Raw genomic sequence first — 24791 nt, 5'->3', positions numbered from 1 at the left:
ATTAACCTGCACATTTATTTGATAATTGAGGCTTTTATTTCTACATTTCTTTCTCTATCATTTAATTTATTTATTTTTAAGATATTTATCCTTTATTTAACCAGAAAGGTCCGATTGAGATATAATATCTCTTCTGCCAGGCAGTCCCGGTCAAGATGGGCAGCAAAATAAAAAGTTTCATATACGAGTACAAACAGGGACAGATAAATCACAAAAACAAAAAAACATAGCAAAACCAAACAGACACTAGGACTACATGAATCAAAGGATAAAAAGAATCAGGGAAAATAATGGAACAATAATGCAACAACATTGTTCTGTAAAAACTGATTTGAAGTATATTTAAACATGTCAATAGAGGGTAATGTGTCTTGCAGCTCATTCCAAGCTTGTGGGATTTGAAAGGAAAAGGCAGATTTACTCAGCGCTGTTTGGGTGATTAGGTCCATGAGGAGAATTTTCTCTGATAATCTAGTGTTATAGCTACTGGAGTAATGTCAGTCAACTGTACCCAATAAAGTCTGAATGAAACATAACATATCAGCTGTTCTCCTTAAATACAGTGAAGTCCATTGACCATTTCATATAAGTTACAATGATCAATGATTAATCTTTTTAAATGGCAGCTTTAGTCCTCCAAACTACCCATACGGTGTATTATTACAGAATATATTTACTTATAAAATACATGTGAGTTCTCTGAGATGGATATTGAGACCATATAACATGTTTCATATTGTTAATTAATACAGGAGTTTTCCTCTACTTATGTGTACTGCTATCTAAGAGATACCTCAAAATCCCAAGAGAAGCTCTTTTTCACTCTGTCATTTACTTGAGAGCTGGATTTCATGAAAGCAAACATGTCCCGCCTGTTTAGTTAAATATTTTAAAATAACAACAAAGCTGAAGATCCTTGAATCATTGCTGCAGAGCTCAAGATTTTCAAAGCAACACAGTCATTTTATTCACAGACACAGTTTGTGATTCACACAAACATGGACATTCTTAGTGTGGAAACAACGAAGAGATTCATTTAATCCCGTTCAGACTAAACTTTGTAAATATATAAAGAGATAGTAAGTTCAAAACATTTCATTTACAAAAATAACAGCAAATTATTACAGAAAAGTTGCAAGTGAATCATTTTCTTTCTTGTACGAGAGTTCACAATTGGCAGATAACACAGTATTTTCATTATTGAATCACAGAATCTGTTTAATTTCCCGGATGATGAAAAGTCAGCACAGTCAGTGTAAACAGCAGACTTCAGTCACCTCATTAAGCATTCACCTCCCAAAACATCAGTACAATAAAGTGTCTGCAAACTTCTTTGTTTAGAGAGATTAAGGAGCAAAGACACCCGACATCATTCTCACAAAGGAATGGAAGAAAATGTGTCTGAAACTACGCGAACATCAATACTGTTTTTAAAACAATCGGTATATTCCCTGCAGTCTGCTTTAGCATCATACCAGCTCTTATATTTTTAAAGTATTTCTCGTTTTTAACTAAACATATTCTGTTTAAAACAGATTTCATCCTGTTGAAAAGGGTGATACATGAGGATTAAGGCAGACGATGTTTTAATCAGAACTGGTGAAAAGTGGAATATGGATGCAGCAGTGGTTTGATAAACATCCATGTGCATTTAGATTGTACTTTAGATTCTACTGGACATTAATTATATCTTACCACAGCCTCTTTTCTCTTCAAAAAAAGTTTTTGATACTCAAAGAAAGATTTGGGGTGGATTATTACTTTAGAACTGATTTTACTCTGATACTTCACAGCAAAGAATCCGAGGGAAGAGTATAAAGGAACAATTATGATGAGGAAGATTATACATTTATTTTGCATTTTAAGAATAAAGCCGTAATGTTGAAAATAAAAACATACTTTTAATATATGCATAAACAGTTAAATTCAACTTTAATTTTGAAATGTCAAGTTTATATATGTACAATATTTCGACTTTACTCTTATGTCTGGCACTAATATTAAAAAAAAATTAATCCTCCTCCTTTGATTTTTTATTTTTATTTATAATGAAGTTTGACTTTATTTTCAACTTCACAACTTTATTCGGAAAATGGCAAAAAAACAATCGTCCTACTTCCCCCCCCCCTTATGCCTGGTCCCAATACTCCAAACCTGAAAGAATGAAAAACCCCAGTGTTAAATATAACTTTTACTATGTACATGATTATTTAGTTTTAGAGCTTTCTGTAAAGCTTTTTAACCGTCAAACTGCCCAAGTAAAGGACATTTGAACTTGCACAAATGACCTGTATGGGCAGAGACCAGTGAGACCTGCAGGGGGCAGCAGAGAGTCTTCTAGAGGAAGCAGCACACTGAGTTTTACTGAGAGTCTTTATGAGTGCATCAGGTTTAGTTTAGTTTCATAAAAACAAATGATAAGAAAGTGTCAGCTTTATAGCTTCGTAGGCCTAACACAGATTTTTTAAATGCCCACAGTGTCAGAATGAGTTTTTCAGTGTTTTACGTGTGCGATGTCTTGTGGCAGGTTCATGGACCGGACGTCCCTCTGAACATGGCTTCGATCTGCTCCAGTGTCTTGCCCTTTGTTTCTGGGATGAAGGCGATGGTGAAGACCACGTTGAGGATGCACATAGAGGCGAAGAGCCAGAAGGTTCCAGCGCTGGTGAGCAGAATCTGGAAGAAGTCGCAGTGAAATGGAAGGAGGAAGGTTTCATAGTTTCACAGTAGAATGCAAAACACATACAAAAAGGCAACAGGACTGAAGCTGCAGCCGCCACTCAGGAAGACTCCTTATGAGGGACTTTCTTCAATTACTTGATTATTTAGTCGATAAAATGTCAGAAAACTCTAAAGCAAATTCTACTTTCACAATTTCCCATATCTCAAAGTGACGCCTTCAAATTGCTTATTCTGTCCGATCAAAATTCCAAAACCCAAAGATATTCAGTTTACGATGACATGAAACAAATTCTTACATTTGTTCAACTGGAACCATTTTTTAATAAATTACCTAAATGATTAATTGTCTGACAATCAATTACTTGATTAACACTGACAGATTACCTCCAAAGCATCTAAAAATACATAAAGTCAGACATGTTTGTAAGGATTTCCTGTGAGAATGAATAAATCATATCAGGGTTATGAGAAAACATTTAGATGGCATGTTGAGCTGATGTAACAAGTTACATATTCTGTGATCACGAGGTAACAGTTTTAACAGGATTTTATGCCACATTTATTAAATAACTATTCAAACTGGATGTTGAAATTGTGATCACAAGAACACATGTTTTTTAGGTCATGATCACAAAACAACTTGATCAATATAAACCATATATATCTTTACCCATGTCCTATTTAGCCTCCCATGAAAAAATCAAATGTCCCAGATTTATTTTGAAAAACCTTTGAAATAGCTTCCTGTTGAGCACTCACCATCATGTCTTTGAAGGTTTTGGTGACGATGAAGGCCATGCTCCAGTTGGTGAGGACGCACACAGCGCTGGCAATCCCCCTCACTTTGTAGGGGAAAATCTCCGACATGACCAGCCATGGGATCGGACCCCAGCCCAGAGCAAAACCTGAACACAGAAACAATGATTAACGTGGTGCAGTCTGTGGGGAGCGCACAGACAAAATGATATGTTCGGAAAAATGAAACTATTGTACATTACACAAGTACTGTACTTAAGTACAAACTGGAGTTACTTGTACTTTACTTAAGTATTTCAATTGTATGTAACTTTATTCTTCTACTGTACATGTCAGAAGCAGCTGCATGTCTCTCCAGATGTGTGGGTGTTTAATGTTTGTGTTGAGGAGATTCTCTTACTTCTTAAATTAATTCAACTATTTAAAAAGCCTCTTGGATCAGCTGATACATGTTTCTCACAGGACTGAGACAAAGATACAAACATGATGATCTAATAGAATATGATGCATTGTCTAGATTAAACTACCAGACAGGATATAAAGGAGGTAAACACATCTACAGCAGTAAAATACAACATGCACATTAATGCAGCAGTAATATTCATCCACAAACATCATATATAATAGTGCCACACTGACGGGGAACATTTTACTGCACAATGAATACTTTTACTTTGAGTACTTTAAGCACATTTTGCTGATAATACTTACATACTTTTACACAAGTAAGGTTTGAATGCAGGACTTCTACTTGCAGTAGAGTACTTTCAGTGTGGTATTAGTACTTTCACTGAAGTAAAGGATCTGAATACTTCTTCCAACACTAAAAATCACCATCACACAAACTTTAAGAAGTGGATTTGTGATACAATCTAAAATGATCCAGACACAAAAAGAATCAGGGGCAAAATGATCAGCTGCTAACTGAAGCAAACTCGCCTTTTTAAAAAGCCACCGCCCCACCTACCACTTCAGGGTCACACTGTACACGACATTAGATGTGTGTCCTCTTTATTTAGCCACTACAGACAAAACATGTCACATAAAACACATTTCACAAAGACGGATGCTACAAAGAAAAAGAAACAGACAGTAAAAACAGGTAAGAGGGGTTAATATGGGGGAGGGGTATCACTGATATATAATTGTGTAGGAAGGGCATTTGGAGAGAGGGGGAGGAGGATGAAGAGCAACTCGTTACTTCGAGAAACTCGATTATTTCCCTTCACCTTTTGGAATCTTGATTCATACTTTTGACTGTACCTGAGCTCATCTGAAATCCTCCTGCTGATAAGCGAGCGTCACTAACTGGATTAGAGTTCATGTGTACGAACATCTCACCTGTGATGAAGACGGCCATGCTGGCCAGGGCGAGCCAGGCCAGGTCAGCGTGGGGTTCTTCGGCTGCCTTGTCCAGCACCAAGAGGCTCAGCGAGGAGGGGGGGGGGAATTTAGACATCAGGTAGAAGTAGACCCCGAACGCTGTGGTGCTGATCGCCATGGCAACACCTTGATTATAAATGGGAAAATGATTTAAATCCAAAACAAAGTACCACAATCCAATTTATGAACAAAAGTATTTCCATTTTTGTATTTTTATTGGCTGCCACGGGCCATTTTGCTATATTATCTAAAATGTTAAATGTGATTGAAAATACCTGAGATGATGAGAAGAACTTTCCTTCCAGCTTTGTCCATGATCAGCGCTGCCACTCCCGTAAAGACGACCTGAATCAGACCCACGATGACTGAAGCCAGGTCACTCTCCTGAGAAGCAGCAGCAACACAAACACATCGATGCTTCAACAAGACACTCCTGTGTTTGCACTACACGATACACAAAACGGAACCAAAGCGTTCCGATTTGTTCGGACATGAAATAACAATTGCGTGTGGGATTTCTAGATTCAGTTATAATTGAATACATTTTTTTTATCGTATTGTATTGTTTTTATTTATAAATCAGGAAACTGACAAGAGAACAACAGACCAATGTGGTGCCATTTTTGGAAAAACAGGGACATTTTGATTTAAATTATTTTGCTTTGCTTAGCACCTAATAAATCCATATTTTCAACTAAAGTCGCATCCACGCATTTTACAGACAGAGGAAATAAACAGGAGCACAAGTACAGATAAAAATGAAAGGACAACAACAGACAACATTGACAGTATTGTACTGTAGTTGTAAAACACATTTGTAATTGTATCCGCGTGGAAAGTTAATTTTCTCAGAATAAAATCCCAATTTAAAGCCTCCTCACCTTAAAATGTGCCTGTTCAAATATGTTCTCAGCGTAGAACATGATGGCATTGATCCCAGTCATCTGCTGGAATATCATCATCATTACTCCGATCATCAGAGGCTTGTAGAAACCCGGGTCCTTCAGGTCGGACATTTGGAAAGTAGAGCCCTGAGAGAAAACATTTCTGATCATTTGATGATTTGAGCTCTTGGACTCCGCAGCGTCTCCTGTGGGGACTTCACTCTGCTCCTCGCTCTGCTCCTCGCCGACCAACCACAGACTCACCTGCTCACTGCAGGCTTCCTCGATGCGGGCGCACTCCCACTCGACGGGGGCGTCCGGCCCTCGCAGGAAGCGCAGCGCCTCCTCAGCCTCTCGCCTCTTTCCCTGTGACAGCAGGAACCGGGGCGTCTCTGGCATGAAGCACATGCAGACCATCAGCAGCGTAGGCGGGATGGAGCTGCAGATCGCCAGCCATCGCCAGTCCAGGTAGAGACCTGCAGGACGAGTTCACACAGCTCAGAACCAGAAGCTGGAACCAGACAGTATTCAGCATGTCTGGTAGAGAGAATAACTGAAAGAATAGTTAGTAGTAGTACTAATTGATTAACTGCTTCAGCTGTATTCAGGACAGACTACGGATCAGTTCATCCACCACACAACTATATGTGAGACAGATCCAGATATTAAAGGGCAACGCCACATACATTAATTATAATAAGTTATTTCCCTGGCATAGGAAAGTTCAATCTCTCTCTCTCTCTCCCTCTCTCCCTCTCTCTCTCTCTCTCTCTCCTCTCTCTCTCTCTCCCTCCCTCCCTCTCTCCCTCTCTCTCTCTCCCTCCCTCTCTCCCTCTCTCTCCATCTCTCCCTGGCTGCTCTCAGTGTCATCTATAACATCTTTCCCACTTCATTGTCTATGGAGCCATTCCAGACTCTGTTCTCATATTTGAGTTTTAACCCTCTAGTTTTTGGATTTGGGAGAGAGTTGTTCATGTTTACTATGTTTACTATGTACCATGTTTCTTAGAACATAGGATAAGTGAATTATACATTTAGAAAATTGGTGTACTTCCCCTTTAACAAGTTTATCTCCTATGTACGAGATTTTATCTCCAACGTACGGCAGTTTATTTCCCTGAACATCTTTTTTCCAGTCGCTGCCTTTGACCTCTTGTCTCTATTTTTAAAATGGCTGGCTCAAGAAGATTTGAGTCCCCCCCCCCCCCCCCCCCCCCCCCCGAGTTGTGCTGTAAACATGCTGGCTCCTGCACTGTGCATGAGAGAGGGCTGCAGGACACAGAGGAGCCTTGTCCCGTCCAGCTTTCATTTACATCTAAAAATATATTGGTCTGCAGATCTGATTGTTCCACTGGATTTGTCTACAACGATCACAGTGTTCACCTTTGCAGCTGGCTTGTTACAAAGTTGAATTCCTCCTTCTTTTTTTTCCTGAGTTAGCAAACTATCAAACAATTACTCCTCTCTTTTGTATCACATCGACTGAATAAATACCAAATGTGTTGCACATTAAAAGGGCCATTCAACCGAAATGACATAATAAACACAAGTCCTCTAACAGGAGACATGTGACACACCAGCATCTATGCGGTGAATGTGAATGGCATGCAGCTAACAAGATTAGCGAGAAGCAGGTCAATCAGTGAGGCTGCTGTCGAAGACACAGCACGGGACTTGGATCATATTTGAGGATGATCACACCACATGATGCACAACAACCTTTGATCCAAAGCTTTCAAACAGTAAAGCAACCTCAGAAAAAAAGCATTTAAAAGTAAACTGTGTTTACACAGCGTGTTCGACACAGCGACAAAGATAATGAATACAGATAATAACCAGAGTAACCAAAGATTTAGATTTAGGTTTGCAGCTCTGGATTATGTAGCTACTGTCATAATGGTGAGTGTTGTAACGTTGGAAGTTACATCATGTGAAACCCTCAATGATTTAAAGTTTGTAAACTGTGACCTCGTGGGACTTTTTTCTTAGGTTCATTTAAACATTCAGCAAGTTTCCATAACCTGGAGTCAGACTTTACTAAATGAGATTGAAGGACGCCATAAAGACATAAATCTGAGCCGACGTACCTCCGAGATACACTCCCATGATGCCCATCACCACCATGAGTTGCACACAGGAGCCTAACGTCCCGCGCACCCGCTCGTGGGCCATCTCAGAGATATACAGCTGTATGGAGAGAGACAAAGAGAAACGCACACAGGAGGAGCACAGCAGAGTTACTGATTCCATCATCACATTTGGTGAAAGGATTTCATTTTCTGTCAATTGGTACGTGACGAACAGAACAAAAGTAAAAATGACGTGCAGGTGCTTCTTACTGGGACGACCAGCGACGTGACCCCGCTGGCGAGGCCTGTGAGCACTCTGCCGATGTAAAGCATCCACACATTCTGTGCCGCGATGATCATAGTGAACCCGAAGACATACGGCAGCGAGCAGAACATCAGACTGAGCTTCCTGCCCATCTTCTCCACCATCCAACCGCCCAGCAGGCCGCCGGCTGCCGCTCCCAACGTCACTATGGACTGAGGAAGAAACAACACAGAGCCTTGAGGAAATAAACAGAATTTTATTTACAATTTACCCTGTGTTTGACCTATTTTAATACTCTATCTTACCATTTGCACTTTTTTGCTGACTAGCTTTTCTCCCTAAACCTTGCTTATGCTCATGCTTATCTACGATGCAGCTTCACACACAAATTGTTGTACACATGCAATGAACAAAAAACAAAAAAAAACCTGAACTGAAGTTCTGTGATTGGATGCTTCTTACTGAATTGCACCTTGGGAGTTTCAGTTGACTTGTTCCTTCAGTTTTCATGTCCATGAACTTGTACTTTTGACTTTTGAATCAAATAACCAGATATTTTCTATCACAGCTGTTTATCTTTTGTACTGATGGTTCAACTGTCAGTCACCTCACATTGGCTGTGCGCACTTTAATTACTTTTTATGAGGGTGTCTGAATACTGAACGAACTATATAGTTCCCCTAAAATTAAAAAAATGGAATGAAAACTGTTGTAAAAAGTAGAACATTTGCATTTCACAAAGTTCTGTTCTTTGTATGTTGCACTTACATTGTTTGGCTTATTTGAAGCTGATGTACTTGCAATAATCTTGCTTTTGAAGTTGTATCCTCATGATTGTTTGCACTTATTGTAAGTCGCTTTGGACAAAAGCGTCAGCGAAATGAACTGTAATGTACAAAACTATATATCTTTCAATTAAAATCGCCAACGAGTCGGAGGACAACATGTGGTGATACAAAACTGCTGATAAGTTAAAAACACATTAACTAAAGGCTGTTCTGCTTTGAGGCATGTGATGTTGAATCATCGTACCCCAAACCAGGAGGCCTGGTTATCGTCCAGACGCAGCCGCGGGTCAGCAATGCTGGTGAGTTCGGGGATAGCGGGAGAGCTGTATCCCAACACGAACCCGAAGCTCATGGGACCCAGAACAGACGCAAACGTTGCCAGGTATAAATTCCTGTTCTTCACTTTACTGTGGAGAGAAAGAGGAATAGAGCATAGAGTAAAGGTCAAAGATCAGTGTGTCAAACGTGATCAAAGGACAGCTTAGCTATAAAAGTAGGTTCACACATTAGAACGTCTCAGTAAAAAAGGAGGTTACTGGAGCAACTGCAAAGAATACAAATAATGTAATTTATATTCTCTGTGTTCTCAATGGTTTTTAATGTTAGGTATACAGGGAAGTATAGTTTGAGCATAGATATAAAGTAAAGAAGTACATAAGCACACTGACGATATGAAAGAAAAGTATTTGGAGAATGTCGGTTGACAACATTTCTACTGTTCCAGGCAGCCATTGGCTTCCTTTCCTTTCTGTAGGGTATGGAAAAAAACAACAACAAAACAACTGTTTTGCTAAAACGATTAGTCAATTAATCGATTAGTAGACTAAGATAAACTTAACTCACAATGCTGAGGATTGTATCATCATTTAAGTCAGGCAAAGAGGTTAAACCTTGCTTGACTCCAGCTGTTTCTTTGGGTGCAGGATTGTTGATTGACATATTGAGTAATTGAAAGCTCTGGGAACTTGTGATGACATGTTTCACCATTTTCTGACATTTCAATGACTAAACTATTTGATAAAGTAGAGTGTAACTAAGGGGACTAAGTAGGAGGAATAGGGTGGCAGTAGCTCAGTCCAGAGAGAATTGGCTTGGTAACCACAGGGTCGCTGGTTCAAGTACAAAGTGTGCACTGGTAACTGGAGAGGTGCCAGCTTAACTCCTTGAGCAAGGCACTGAACCCCTAAATGCTTGGGGCTGTGCATTCTGACATCTCTCGATATTGATGTGTGTGTGCGTTAATCAAGAAAAACATAACAGAATGACAAATAAATTACTATTAACATCATACATCAGACATGTGGTCTGGACTAAGAACCACCACAGACTACAAGAGGCAGTAGCAGTGCTGAGGTAATGTCTGCATCTCTTCCAGAACTGAATAACTTATATGGGAGTGCAAAAGGGCCAGGACCCCTGTCACTGGCAATGTCCATGACAAGAGGAGTGTAGAGCTCTCTTAATTAGGTTACACAAGGCACCTGGACCTTATGCCATCCCACATGTTTCAAAAAGGCCACCATTGTCCCAAAAAAGTCATTGTAATTGTTGTGCACATGATAAGAATAAATGACTGTTACATGGTAAAGCATTGTGCAGATTGATTGAAATGATAATGGAACTTTGCTAAAAATGTAATTCAGACTTGATGTCAACTTTGATAGATTAGGTAAGTACGTGCCAAGAGTCTCCTGATTGATTTTTACATAGTTTGGTACTAAATAGAAATGGATCCTTGGAATGATGACAAAGTGCATTCAAATGTTTTAAATACACCAGCGTTGTTTGCCTAATAGTTAGAGGCGATATAAAGTGTGTCTCTTGTGGTAATTGGGCTGAGACATGCAAAACATCCTTTAACAATCCATCTTGGTGTCGATTATGTAGACAGCAGCTACACTCAGCTCTTCACTGCTTATTTGTGTGTTAACTAACCTCAGATAAGCTTCCTGCTCAGAGATGAGTCCAGTAGGATCCTCATCTCCATCCTCCGCATCCAGCAGCCTTCTCCTCTCGTTCTGGATGTCCATACTGAGAGCAGTAATGTTTCCACTAGTGTCTTCTTGTTCACCTTTTACACGGATCACAGGTCAGGCAAAACTAATTGAGGAAAACCAACAATCGCCTATTGTGTATAAACTGGCAGCTGCCGGGCAACCACACGAGGACAGACCGAGAAAATAAACTTTCATACAGTATCTCAGGTCGCCAATTCAGTTACTCATCGCTGAAACTGTCAACCAGCGATTTTGCTTCCTCCACCGGCGACAGCCAACTTGCCTTGTCAACATTTCAGTCAGCTGATCATCATGTGTACCTGTTATTTCCCGTTTTCAAAATAAAAGTCTTCGTTCAGTGGTTGTGAGAGAGCGAGTTACACGTTCAGCCAAAGAGCGACGTTATTTAAATTGTCAAACGTCTTTAGGAACAACATAGTGCCACACTGCCACACTGAAACTTTTTAAGGAGTGTTTTACATTCACCATAGAGAATTGGCTAAAGCTAGACTAAAGACATCTGTAGTTGCAAAGCAGTCAAAGCCATAACGTTATACTCCAACTGTTTTTTTTAAATTATTTTAACTCTACTTACAGTTATGTCGTAGCTACAACACTATTTACACTCACGAACACTAAGAATCACACGGTTTGACCATAGACTATTGGTTTGACGCTATCCTCGATGGCTTGAAACGGCACCGGAAGTGTCAGAGAGGAAGCTGTCGCTACTGAAACCTTTTGTTTAGAAAATAAAAGCGTCTTCGACTCGACCGCGGAGTGTTGAATTTGGTTTCCATGGTGACAACCAGATTTAACATTAACGCAGCAAAATAAAAATAACTAGAGCACAAGTAACTAAGCTAATGCAAAACAGCTTATATCAGCTATTTGAACCACACAATGGACACTTTTGAGGAGAGAAATGACCAGACGGTAAACAAATGTTTGTTGCAAAGTAGTTAGCTAACTTTAGCTAGAACTTACAACTAGCTTACAATGTAAGCTAGTTGTAAGTTTACTTTGCTTAACTCATAAGATCACGTATGTAAGCCTTTACACATGTGTTAGAGTATGATTGTATGAGTTAAGCAAAGTAATATTGACTCTAACAAGGTATATGAGTTTTAAAGAACATTTTTAACATCAAGAATGATAAAACAAACATTTTCATTTGTATTTGTAGTTGTGTCACAGTGAATAAGTACATCAGCACATTGATAATGTGATAGAGAAGTATTTGAAGTGTGTGAGTTGACAACATTTCAAGGATACAAAAAATAAATGTGTTTTTAAATATGTAAGCTTACACATGCATGTCTAGGGCCTTTAACTTTAAAAACTGACACATAATATCAGAGTCTACATAAAAATGGTTTGTTTGTTTTCTTCTTAGGAAATGAACTTGATTGTCAGTCAGTCTAATCCTCCTTGTACTGTAGGTTGTCACCCCTCTGGAAAACAGTAAATGTTTTGGTAATTATCTTTGTCAATTGATTGTCCACGAGCAGGCAGAAGAGCAGAGTTTATTTCCCACAGCTGTGTCAGAAGAGACGCTGGATGAGGCCAGGAGAAAAAGCACCTTCAAGCAGCTTTTTGGCTCCAGTAGAATCTTTCTGGTACCAGGAGAGAAACACCCTCAAAGACCAGAGCTGCAGGCGAGCCTCATCATCAAGAGCAAGGCTGCAGAGCAGTGAGAAACATGACTTAAATACACATTTTCAGGAGTGAATGAAAGGGTTAACTTACAGCTATGTGTTGTGAATCTATACTGTAGTATTTTGTTGTTTGTTTGATGTTTTTCTTTGCAGTCACACACATGGAAAAGAGGCAATGGGGAAGTCCCAGTATGAAAAGGCTGTGATCAGCTTCTCCAAAGCCATCACACTGCAGCCCAAACAGGTGCTGGACTAGTACACAAAGCTACCCATCTTTAAATGTACTGCATGTTGTGACATTTTTAATTTAGAGTTAAATAAGATTTTCATTCATTTGTTTATGTTAAATACATCAGCTGTCTATGAGAAAAGCAAACATGTGATAACCAAGATTTGTTTTTAAATGACCAGTCGTACAAAAAACTGGTGACTTTATCCGTATGTTTACTATCTTGGTATTTTGCTCGTATTTGCTGGTGTAAGATGTTTTAAATGATCCAGTAAGTTTCTATGTTTCAGTTACACTGTTTGTATTTAGTTTCTCCCTAATAACCTCGGCTGTTGTGTGTTTTAGACTCAGCTGTATGTGAGCCAGGCAGAGGCCTACCTGCAGCTGTGTGACTTCCAGTCAGCAGCAGCCTGTTATAAACGGGCCTGGCTCCTGGAGCCCGGGGCTTTCAGCGTCCGCCTGGCCTTTATCTACTATCTCCAGGTCTCCACAACACTCCTCTGTTCTGGCTTTATTGTTACTGTTACATGTACACTTTTTACACAACAGCAGAAAAGGAAAATCAAAAACATATTTCTGTGATCCTAAAACAATAGACATGATATGAAATTGTTACATGTTGATTTATCTATCAATTGTAGAAGCTGGTTGATATGATGATGAAGTGCTTTTAACATTTCAGATTCAGTTGATAAAGTACATTTGAATTTGACCTATAAATGTAACATTGTAATAGATTTAGTATACTGTATGTAACATCGCATTTTATTAACCAATCAGGTAAGAAAAGAGAAAATACATTTTCCAACGCAGAGGTCAGAGCTTCCAGTTTCACAGACGAGTTTGTGCTGGAAAAATTAAACCATAAATTAAGGATAATTTAGCGCAGTTTTTGGGGTTAACAAACACAGATGAGTTTGCACCCCATACTGATTATCTGTGACTACATTTAAGTAAATAAAGTTAAGGAAAGTCAAAGAAAAAATTCAGGTTTATTCTACAGTTGCACTGATGATAGGGCACCCTTCATAAACATCTCAGTTAAATGCCCAAACAAAGTAATTTATTGGTGATCTTTGTGTTTCCCTTTGTCTTCAGGGCCAGTGTTTGCTTGACCGCGGCCTTTACATGGAGGCTCTGGAGGCCTTCAGCAAGGCCGCCGAGGTGAAGCCCGGCTGCAGGGCCTACAAGGTCAGAAGGTCAGCAACCTGCGTACTAAGATGTACATTAAAGTTGTGCGTTTGTGCTTAGGTTAGCAATTATCTTGCAAAAATATCCTGCGTTTTACAGAGATATGACTTATACGACATATATGTCATATCTCTGTAAATCTAGATATACTGTATATATGGAAATAAATGTCATCAGATATTTGCACATAGATATGTAGATTTAAATTACAGCAGCTTTAACTCATATTGGACAGTATTATTGACTGAGTACAGAGGGGCCAAACTTGTCAATAATCGCTACTACTCAAGACTCCAGATGTGATATCACTTGATCTACAGATTGTTTTACGGTTCTCATTCTAGTTTTGTTTTTAATTCTCACTCATAGTCCATTGTTCCTGTGTGTTGTACCTTGTGTCCCAGCCTGGCCTGCCTGACAGCTGCAGGTCACCACACTGACTGTCTGAAGCTGGTGAACGACTGGATGCTGTCAGATGGTCCCACCTCCGACCTTTACATCCTCAGAGCCCGACTGCACTAAACTGCTCAACCAGGTTACAACTACAGGGACCTATTACACTTCAAATACCTTAAAACAGTAACATACACACTTTACATCTCAGGCAGGTCGCTGATGCGCTAAAGAATCAAGCGGTTCAATTGGACAGTAGGATGATCCTGAACTTGACAACAGAAGGAACAAAGTGTTTTGTATCAGAATTTAAAATCTTCCACGGACAAAGAAAAACTGCAGAAAAAGAAAATGTTTATCATGTGAAGATTGAACACATTTCCACATTATGTTTGAAGCAAAACAAATGTCTTATAAAGACAGTTTATGGGTTTGTGGTGGAAAGTTTGAATCAGGTCCAATACAAATGACCGGTGAAGTCTATAATACTGAAATGAAGATTCTTGAGAAATAAGCTCGTCTTTGGAGTATTTATTCTTTGCAAAGAAGGATCATCGATCAGAGTGTAAGCAGTCTGCGTGCGGAAGAACCCTGATAAAAGTGTGTTCATGTATTTTACAGATAGTATAGAGAAGGAGGGGGGGGGGAGATTGACACAGTTGACCCACAAAGTCAGTGAGTAGAGAAGAGAGGAGGTGGAGGATCAGACAGTGGCAGATATTAGACACAAGAACACGTTTGAGAGTTCCCACAGTTGCAGGTGTTAGATAGACAAAATAAAACAGTGAGTAGAGAGGAGAGAGGAGGAAGATTCACCCATCTGGGATAATGAATATGGTGGGAAGACATAATAAAGTTACAGAGATATGCTGGGCAAGACATATGTTCATTGAACCACGTATTAAACAATAAGAATTGAATTACAGGTTCATAGGATCTTTGTTGTTCTTCTGGTTGGGATGTTGCTCAGCAGCTCAGACAAGGAAAGTGCAAACTGGTTTGCCTGATCATGTGCACATAGCAGCGAGGGGCTGGGCTCTGGTAGCATGGAGGAAGATCGGTGAGAGAGTTCTAGAATATGTTGTGTGCTCATAGGTGTGGGTGCGTGCCCACAGACAGATTGAGCTGTCAGCAGTCACTTCAAGATCTATTTATGGAATATGGATTATTCTGTGTGATGTGGATGCTTGCTCAGTTTAGCTCATCCTGTGCTTACCTGGGCAGGTGGTATGTTCCAGTTATGTGAGGCTGAGAAGGTAAAATGCCCTTCATTGGAGTGAGAGGGGGAGAGAGGAGTTACAGCTTTCTTTTGTTTGGTTTAATGTAGCGTCATTGATATTCCCGAGTTTCATTTTTACCCTTTGATTCAGTAAACCTTTTGTTAATAAATGTCACTTCTTCTCTCCTGTCCAGACATCCCAATGTTATAGAGACGTGAAGTCGGCGTTGGCGCTGAATCCAACGTGTCCGGAGGCCGGAGCTCTGCTGCTGCGGCTGCAGGAGGTCAGTGAACAGGCCAGAAGAAATGCGGTGGACAGAGCTTTGACCGGCCAGCTGCCTGAAGCCCTCTGCATGATCAATATCGCTCTGGAGAACTGCCCGGAGGACGCACGCCTTTACCTCTTCAGGTGAGTCCGAACAAAGTGAAACATTGAGATGAACTTCAAGTAAGAAATAAGAGTGGTGAAATATGTACAACACATATCTCAGTTACAATGTTGCAGTAAAGTAAAGTAAACCAAATGTACAAGGTGACATATTCGTGATAACCTGCATGTTTTTGCACTGTTTTCCTAATTTCACCTGAATGAAAATCATGCACATTTGCAGAGAGCATGCAAACGTATAGTGTATATGTAGAGCTGCAACTAACGAACATTTTATAAATAAATAATATATATATCTATCGATTGTATATTATTAAAAAAATCATCTAGTGTTACCAATTTTTTTTTACATTGTTGTTCCTTTTAATGAATTATTTCTAAATATATTTAAATTCTCCATCAGAGGGATTCTGTACCGACGTCTGAAGGACTTCACAGCAGCCATCGAGGATCTGGTCCAGGCTGTGGAGCTGAGTGAGGAGGAGGAGGTCAGAGGTCAGGCGAAGGCCATAGAAGAGGAGGATGAGTGTGGTGCTGTGGAAGAGGAGGTGCAGTTTCAGCTGGTTCTCACCTACAATGATTTTGCTGTTCAGTGCTTCAGCAGAGGCCTCTACACTGAGGCCACTCTGCTCCTCAACAAGGCCATCGAGGAGGAGAAGAGCCAGGCGGGCCTATACCTGAACCGAGGAGGTGTGGCTCCGGACTCTTTTGTGTATATTGAAACTTCTGCCGGTGGAGAATGTTTTGTTCAGGCCAGAATGTGACGTTTAAAAGCCACAACAAAGCCAAATAATCGGGTTGTCGGTATGGAGCAACAACTCTGTGAATCTGATCTTTTCTAATAACTCACTAATCGTCCCTCTCAAGCTGAACTTGAACTTTCTGGTTGTAGAAAAGACATTCAGGGTTTAACCTCACAAACCGTGCCACCAAGCTAAACCAAACAACTGTATATAATAACTATGTATTCACTACATTTCTTTATTTTTATTTAGCTTGCTTGCTGAATCCTCAGCAGTGTTGATTTTCATATTTCTAAATACACTAGTGCAGTACATAGAGATCATCAGAAGCACCTGCTCTGGATATTGAATAGTTAAATAAAACTTGTTTACACACCTGATCTATGAAATAACAGATGTGTGTGAACTACATGTAGAATTGGTTAGAAGGATCTATTTATTAGTTAATGTGTAATATGTATGTGTGTGTGTGTGTGTGTGTGTGTGTGTGTGTGTGTGTGTGTGTGTGTGTGTGTGTGTGTGTGTGTGTGTGTGTGTGTGTGTGTGTGTGTGTGTGTGTGTGTGTGTGTGTGTGTGTGTGTGTGTGTGTATGTGTGTGTCAGATTGTTTCTTTAAGCAGGGCGAGTGGTGTTATGCTCTGGCTGACTACCAGCAGGCTGAGGAGATGATGCGGCCGGATGACCCTGCTGTCCGGCTCCGCCTCGCTGTCTTCCACAACACCTTGGGCTCTTTCTGCTTTCAGGACGGGTCAGAACTACACAAATGAACACACACACACACACACACACACACACACACACACACACACACTCACAAGAAACCTGGAGAGAATGGTCATAAAATCTTGTTTAGATGCTGAATTTGTGAGTGTTTGATTCTGCAGGTGTTTCCAGGAGGCAGCGGACATGTTTTCTCTGGCCATCCAGTACAACCCCTCCCCCAGTCAGTACTACGAGAACAGATCCAAGGCCTTCCGAAAGCTTCTTAACGTGAAGGGAGCCAGACAGGACTTCATCTGCATGCTGATCCTGGATCCCACCAACGAAGAGGTCAGAGCTTCATCTCTTACTTCCTCATTAGACACTGACATTTACATGTTCTGGTCTACTAAAAGATTAACTTTTGCATTCAATGAGATTGAGGCAATTTCAATTTTCAAGTTTAATTTTGAGTCTTTTTAGAAAATACAATGCACAAATATGGAGATGCTGCTGTGATCACAGTATCACTGTATATTGTTTCTATATATTGTGGATATATTAATCCTGAGGTGAAATATGTGTCTTTCATAAAATGCATTCAGCTAATGAGAAGTATCATTTTGTGGAATATTTCTGATGAACTTCTCTTGACATTAATTCAATTAGAAAGCGATTCCGCGTCTTGATCATTCTGTTCTGGACATTTTTCACTAATGGTCATCTTAGCAAACAATGAGTTTCTGATTAATATTTATTTCTAAAGCTTGTGTTAGTACAAATGAGTCAATTGTGTGTGTGTGTGTCTGTGTGTTTGTTTGTGTAGCTGCCTCCTATGCTCATGAACCTGTTCCCTGGCTGCAGTTTGTCGGATGTTTTGTCCAGTCCAGCAGGACAAGCAATCAGAGTTGAGCTGATGGACACCATCCAGGCCTGTAGCTCCTCCTGCGATCAACAACGGTCAGCAACACAAACATTCACTACAGGTCTGGGTGGGACACACCTGGTGCACTGCAGCTTGACATGTTGTACAGAGAGTATATATATCTTCTGTACCCGAGAGTTTCAGAGAGCAATCAGTTTGCTGCTGGTGCCATATGATCAGCTACACCCTTACTAGTTCACTTCCACATCACAGATGGTGTTACACTCTCATTTACAGTGAGCACATGAGTGGAAAACAACGTCCCTGCACTGAATCAGCAGATAAAAAAAAGAACCAATGTAGAACCAATAAATGATACTCATACTATGTAAATTAGACATGAATAAATGTAATGTTTTTATTGACTGACACTCCTTATTTTTCCTAATTGGGACTGCATGTAACCAGCAGCGTGTGTCTTGTTTTGTAATGTGTTCTTAGACTGAGTGAGAAGCTCCTAAAGATGACTCTGACCGAGATCACAGCGAGCCCAGCAGAAGAGCAGTCTGCAGCAGGAAAGGAGCTTAAGATGTGTGTAAATCAACAGGAGATACAGATAACTGTGAAGAGCCTTCTGCAGGTAACAAAGGGAAAATCATAAGTCATCACAGCAGTGTATCTACAACTTCATATACAGTAAAATGAAAAAAGTCTACTCATTTCTCAAAGTGTATTTAGATATAAAAGTAATATCCTTTAAAACGGGGGGGGGGGAACCTTGTTCCTATCAGGGGCCATTTCAATTTTTACTAAATCCTTCGAGGGCCATACTAATTATTGAACTCATAACCTCTGCTAAATATTTTAAGACACAGCCCATTCATTTCACCTTTCTTTCATGCTGTGCAAAAAAAGCAACTTTTTCATCCATGTATCTTTCTGTTTTATCTGTCCATGTTTGTATGTTCCACTCTGCAGAGAGCTGCTTGTTGGGCCAAACTCCGCCGAAGAGCGTTAACTTTATCCAAACACACTCGTCCTTTCAGCTCGTGTAGTTTGGCATGTTTCATGCTGTAATGACGCTCGAGAGCCTTTTTCATCACCGCAAGCGTGTCCTCATAAACTAGGCACACTGACCTTTTACTTCCACAAAGAAATAATCATTCGTCCATTTCTCCTGGAAAGTGCGACATTCCGCATCCACCTTTCTATGTTTTACACTCGCCACACTGCGTTCACTGATGTCAATGACCGTCTCGTTAAATAGTGAAGTCGTACTAATTCTGCAAATCTGAAAGAGGATGGAAGATGATTCCAGAGCGCTGGGGCTAAAACAGCAGGGGATGGATGGAAAAAAGCCAAGATTCGAAGATCGGAGTGGTCAAGAAGTATAAATATGAACGAGGAGATCAGAATTGTAACTGGGGGCAAGGCCATGCATTGCCTTATATGTAATCAACAGGATCTTGTAGTTTATATTTATTATTATTTTACAGGAAGCCAATAGATCGACTAAAATTAAAAGAGGTCCAGTTAGAGAAAATGTCCTCAAGCAAAGGTCCAGAACATCATAATGTCTAACGTGCGTTATGAATTAGTGTGAGATATATTGAAGTAGCCTAGTAGCTGTATCAACGTCTGCACGTCATCAACAACTGACTGTCAGATCTAATAAAGAAAGTTCAATTTAAAACATTTAGACAATATTTATTGTCACTTAACATTGAACTATACAGATATATATAATACTGTAGATATGTATAGTGTTCTTCTCGGGATGCATTTAAAAATAAAATAGATAAAATAAAGTGCTTAATTTTAGAAAAGTAAAATAAAGTGTAGCAGCAGCTTGAGCGAGCACATCCTGGGTTAATATTTCACTTTTATTTGTGGCTGATGATGCTGACATAGGTTTTTGCTTTATTTTGTCACAAAGATCTCCTTTTCGTTTTCCCTCAAGTAAGGTTCCAGCTCCTGCACTCATGCACTCCTCGACAGCCCCTCCATCACTAAATGTGATCACTAATTTTGTGTTGACCCAAAATCCAAGTAACTCTGAACATTCATGAGCAGGTTGTTGGGCAGTGAATGAATGGGTCAGGGTCCTGCTGGATTGATCATATTGGGCTCTGAGGCTGCTTATTTTCTGTGACCTCAGTTCAGACTTAAGTGGGTATGTTTGGTCAAAAACTTTCACATTTCCACTTTTAATGGATGGGTTAACTCGCATGCAATTGGTCTGTGAGTTTCCTGAACCGCTAAACCAGTGCTGTAAAAACGAGAAAAGCTGAAATTGATTATAGGTCCGGGTCCGTTTAGGTCGGCGAATGGGTCCGGACTCGGACCGCAGTCCGTCTGTTAGTTACCTAAGCAATAGAGGGATGCAAGAACAAGGGCAATGTGGGACCAACTAGTTCCAGTCAGTGGTGGCCATCAGGGCCAGCAAGGCCTTCTCTGCTGGCCTAAACATCATCAGAATATACATTTAATTTTGATATATTTTTTCCACAAATATGTATTAAATTATTCCCCATAGTCTATTCTCTTCATGTCATAGCTTTCCTCTTGGTTGCGCTGCTTCCAGCCTCAGATCGAGATTTGGAGGGCTGGCCTTTATTTTAGAGCTTTTATCCAATCATATTTCAGCCATGATGTGTTGCCAGGGTCCAAGAAATCTGCCCTTAGGCCTTCAGAATCAACAGTGCGGGCGCCTGTCGCTTAAAGTGAACGGAGACAAAACTGTGGCGTTAACCAATCAGATTTCGAGTTGAGGACACCGGGGCCAGCTAGCAGGCGTACGATAACGTCAGCATGTCCACGTCTTTTGATTGGATACGCACTATTGAGAGGCAGAGCTATACAGAGCTAGCAACCTTTGAACAAGCTAATTTGTGTAGATTTCTACAAGCTGTTTTTTTTTCAACCCACAATGGCTGAAGGAGGAGAAGAGGTCGATTTGGTCGCAGATATAATTATAACGCCATTTGCAAGACAAACTTTTCAAGAAAAGATAGACATCGTGAGAAGAGAACGGCTAACCCCGACGCTAGCGAGCCTATCACAGCTGGGAAAAGGGTTTGTCCGCCACTTTCAAATCACTAACTACGAGCGGTACCCCCGGCTCACAGCCTCCGAGAGGCACTGCACATTGTACTGCTGGGAATGCCTGCTATTTACACCTAAATGTTTCGTAATTATTTATATAACTCTGTTGTTAGGGTGATGCAACGCCCGGTTATACTGCGTTTCTGTCTAAATGTATAGTTTCTAGAGCCATGACGTCATAATGATGGTATTAAGAGGGGGAATAATTCAGGTAGGACTGTGTAGGACATCACTGAAGGCCTAGGTGGGAAATGCACGGCCCACCACTGGTTCTAGTTAATAACCTGGCAGCTACATTACAATCATTTAGATGGGAGAAAAAGAAAGTATGAATTAATAGTTCAAGATCTGTAGAAGACAAGATACATCAGATTTTTTGCAATATTTCTTGTGTATGGTGTACGACAGTGTTGCCGTTATGCTGAACTCCAGCTGTTCTTCTGTGTTGGCTGTAGCAGGTTAAGGAAGTGGTTCGGTCATGTCTCCACGACAGTCCAGCTGTGCACCTCACTGGGCCGTGCCCCGCCACCCACCACCCACCACTCCCATCCACACAGTGGAACAGAACCAGCCCGCCTTTAGACACAAGACGAGTTTGTACTGCAACAAGAGATTTGAGGTGTTCCGAGTCCACATCCCAGAAGTGACAGTGGAATTACTTTGGATGGGGAAATATTAGTTATAAATGTTGTTTTATCTACTCTGCTCTGTTTTTTAAGCGCACTTCTCTTTGTATCTCTTTGTAGAATTTTTATCCCAGTGAGCATTTGGTGGCCTTAAACTTTTGATGTACACATTGTGAATCACTTTTGACAACCTTTTACACTGAAAAAAATCTATAATACCTGAAACCACAACTATGGTCCTTTTAAAGGTCGCATATTGTTAAAAGTGACATTTTCATTTATTTTTAATTATAAAGCAGATCCAAATGCTATGAGCGCATAATCCACAAAGGAATACACACAGCCCGTATTCAGGATCCGAGTCTTCAGGACTTCCGTAAGGTTGTGGTGTCACAACTATACATACAGTATATAGGTAGAAAGTGCCGCTGTAGTGCATTACAGTCATTCCCCGGCTGCAGTGACGGAAGGTTCCGAGAGCGATAATGTGTTTTACAAACAATGAATCATGTAAACATGTTCTAGTAGAAACCCAAAAATACAAGTATGAACCTTAAAATTAGCATAATATGTCTCCTTTAACTCAAATTTATGGTTTGAACTTTTAAACATTAGAGACAAATCTTTCAGCACAATTACACACTGTACACACTGTTTTATGTAACCATAACCCTCTGAAGACAAAGAGTCTGAGACTTAGACTGCAGAGTCCTAATAAACAACATTTGGCAATATTTTTCTAAAATGCTGTGGTATTATCCTTTAATTAGCAAGTTATTATGTCCTGCAGTCCAATAGGTGGCAGCAGAGGCACAACTTTAGCATGATGGCATTTCTCGGGCTGCTCTACTACAGCGCTGTGTTTGACTGGTAACGTCTTGATTTATAAATGACAAGACATCTACATGTTTGGATACTGGCTCTGTAACTTTATCTAAATTGTGCAAATTATCAGATTAGTCTAATTTGCTCAGTTCAGTATAATTCTTTGGACGTTTAAACTGAGGACTAACCTGGATGATTATACTTTGGTCTCTTTACAGAGGAGTCAGAGACAAACCTTTGGGAACTTAAGGGAACTTAAGTGAATTTATGCTGAACAGCTGTCACAGGTTTGTCTGTTCACAGGCACTCCAGTCTGCAGTGTACAGTAGTTTCACACGTCACTGCTAAATCACAGAACCCCACAGAATTTCATGACCCAAGATAAACACCAAGTTACTTTGTTTCACTCCTGCTCTTTCTTGCATTCCTACTCTTTTGTGCTCTCGCAGTTTTTTTCTTTTTCTGTTTTTTTTATGACATTGTCTTTTTTCTTGAGTAGTAAAATAGTATGTTCATAAACATTATATATGTTATTACTATATATACATGTTATGATGGAAGTTGACCCTTTTAGATCCACTGCTGCAATCCAAATATAATAATAATGTTGCTGTGTCAGGGTATCACTTTCTCAGACAATTCCTCATAATACACAAAATGGCATTTTTATTAATTGATGATGGGCAGCAGATATTCTTTATCAAAGTGAATTATAAAGTATAGAAAGAGCTGTCTCATTCAGTTCAAAAGCACACTGAACCATAGCGAACAAGATTGTATGGTGTGTTGTTTGACCAAAAGTGTTTAGAACTTTACGCTAAAGAGTAGGCTGTCATAGAGGATGCCCTAGAGATGGATGCCCTAGAGCAGATGTCCCCTAGGGGACTGCGGAGGTACTGCAGGGGGTCCCAACATTTTTGGTTGATTAGACAATTAAAAAAAAGATGTTCCCGCAAATTTAAATGTCTTTAAATACACATTAACATGAATCCGACATATTGTAGCAGACGGATAAATGGAGGCAGAAATCGTCCCTCCGTCCAAGGTTAGACAAGTTGTGTGCTACTCATCAGGATCAGACCTCTCACTAATGTGGGAGTAGGTGTGCCATCCACAGATGGCTTGAGGATTCACTGTCCCTTCTACGTGAATGTTTAAAATAAAAACATGAATCTGTGAATTATTTAAATAGCTCAGTGTTGTATGCAAGATGTATGTTTATAAACGACCAACCTGTACCTTGCACATGTTTAAAATAAAATCATGAATATATGAACCTGTGTATTAATTGAATAGCATGGTATTGAACACACAATAACAGGGTAGCTATATTTATACATGGCACTAGGCCCAGTTGAATAAAAAACACATTTTTATATAATATATATAGTATGGGGTCCCTGCTCCATCTCTCCATCAGTTTGGGGGTCCTTGGCCTGGAAAACGTTGAAGACCCCTGCTCTAGAGGTTGAAGAGCAACACCATAAATCCTACAAATGGGGATAACTAGCTCACTTTTTATCTAAAAGGTCTCTGTGATGTTGCACTCAGCTGTACACATGAAAAGTGACAGAAGTGTCAGAGCTTGACAGAGAAGTTTGAACATGGCATATTTCCGCACACCTGGGCAATCCCTGTGTGACGTTAGCACGGTGTGTGTGGAGGATAGGGGTCGGACGTAATTATATGTCTTTTTTTCTGAAAGCATACGGAGGCCCTTAAGATATGTTGTTGATGTAGTACACGTACTTGTATTATACATCGATCATATATTATGGTAAGTGTAAGCAGAAAGTAAGACAGAACTCTGACTAGCTACTAGCACCGGGTGCTTTATTTTACTAGTTTGTGTCTTGTATTGTTTTGTCTGTATTTTCTTGTTGAGTTCTGAGTTTTGTTTTAATGTACTTGCCTATTGTTGAGTTTGTGTTTTGTACTGCCTCGTGTGTATTTGTTGCTAAGTTTTATGTAATTTAAAGGCCCATCTACAGACGGGCATTGCAAATTAGCTTAGGCTGTAAATGCTG

The 24791-nt window shown here is 40.1% G+C and overlaps 2 protein-coding genes across 4 annotated transcripts; one reads left to right on the top strand and one right to left on the bottom strand.

Annotated features, from left to right (window-relative positions):
• Positions 1–942: 942 nt before the first annotated feature.
• Positions 943–11371, bottom strand: slc2a8 (solute carrier family 2 member 8). Of its 2 annotated transcripts, XM_029440504.1 has the most exons (11): positions 11145–11371; positions 10763–10898; positions 9072–9234; positions 8045–8251; positions 7793–7892; positions 5970–6181; positions 5703–5852; positions 5097–5205; positions 4780–4947; positions 3442–3587; positions 2530–2676 (listed from the first exon to the last, which is right to left on the bottom strand). In XM_029440504.1, the coding sequence occupies exons 2-11, from the start codon at positions 10855–10857 to the stop codon at positions 2530–2532; spliced, it is 1497 nt and encodes a 498-aa protein (XP_029296364.1). In that variant the 5' UTR covers positions 10858–10898; positions 11145–11371. The 2 variants fall into 2 exon arrangements, with proteins under 2 accessions (XP_029296365.1, XP_029296364.1); XM_029440505.1 differs by lacking the exon at positions 11145–11371 and having other exon boundaries at positions 943–2676; positions 10763–11131.
• A 2441-nt stretch (positions 11372–13812) lies between these two features.
• Positions 13813–24030, top strand: LOC115013586 (tetratricopeptide repeat protein 16). Of its 2 annotated transcripts, XM_029440000.1 has the most exons (9): positions 13813–13910; positions 14307–14437; positions 15709–15923; positions 16306–16592; positions 17248–17392; positions 17529–17694; positions 18170–18303; positions 18710–18848; positions 21769–24030. In XM_029440000.1, exons 2-9 carry the CDS (start codon positions 14378–14380, stop codon positions 21958–21960), a joined length of 1338 nt encoding a protein of 445 aa, XP_029295860.1. In that variant the 5' UTR covers positions 13813–13910; positions 14307–14377; the 3' UTR covers positions 21961–24030. The 2 variants fall into 2 exon arrangements, with proteins under 2 accessions (XP_029295860.1, XP_029295861.1); XM_029440001.1 differs by lacking the exons at positions 13813–13910; positions 14307–14437 and adding an exon at positions 15429–15551.
• The last annotated feature ends 761 nt before the right edge of the window (positions 24031–24791 follow it).

Source organism: Cottoperca gobio, chromosome 9, assembly GCF_900634415.1.
Source record: "Cottoperca gobio chromosome 9, fCotGob3.1, whole genome shotgun sequence".
Taxonomy (NCBI): domain Eukaryota; kingdom Metazoa; phylum Chordata; class Actinopteri; order Perciformes; family Bovichtidae; genus Cottoperca; species Cottoperca gobio.
Note: the sequence above shows the minus strand (reverse complement) of the source record. Positions and strands in the feature narration are given on the sequence as shown.

Excerpts from the sequence above, each read along its gene's own strand:
- slc2a8 (XM_029440504.1), bottom strand. The coding sequence starts at position 10,857 with ATGGACATCCAGAACGAGAGGAGAAGGCTGCTGGATGCGGAGGATGGA. Across the intron at positions 6,182-7,792 it reads CATGGGAGTGTATCTCGGAG|GTCTCTACCTGGACTGGCGA; the intron begins GTACGTCGGCTC and ends CTCGTCCTGCAG. Across the intron at positions 2,677-3,441 it reads AAACCTTCAAAGACATGATG|ATTCTGCTCACCAGCGCTGG; the intron begins GTGAGTGCTCAA and ends GACTTCTTCCAG.
- LOC115013586 (XM_029440000.1), top strand. The coding sequence starts at position 14,378 with ATGGTCCCACCTCCGACCTTTACATCCTCAGAGCCCGACTGCACTAAA. Across the intron at positions 15,924-16,305 it reads GCACGCCTTTACCTCTTCAG|AGGGATTCTGTACCGACGTC; the intron begins GTGAGTCCGAAC and ends ATTCTCCATCAG. Across the intron at positions 17,393-17,528 it reads TCTTTCTGCTTTCAGGACGG|GTGTTTCCAGGAGGCAGCGG; the intron begins GTCAGAACTACA and ends TTGATTCTGCAG.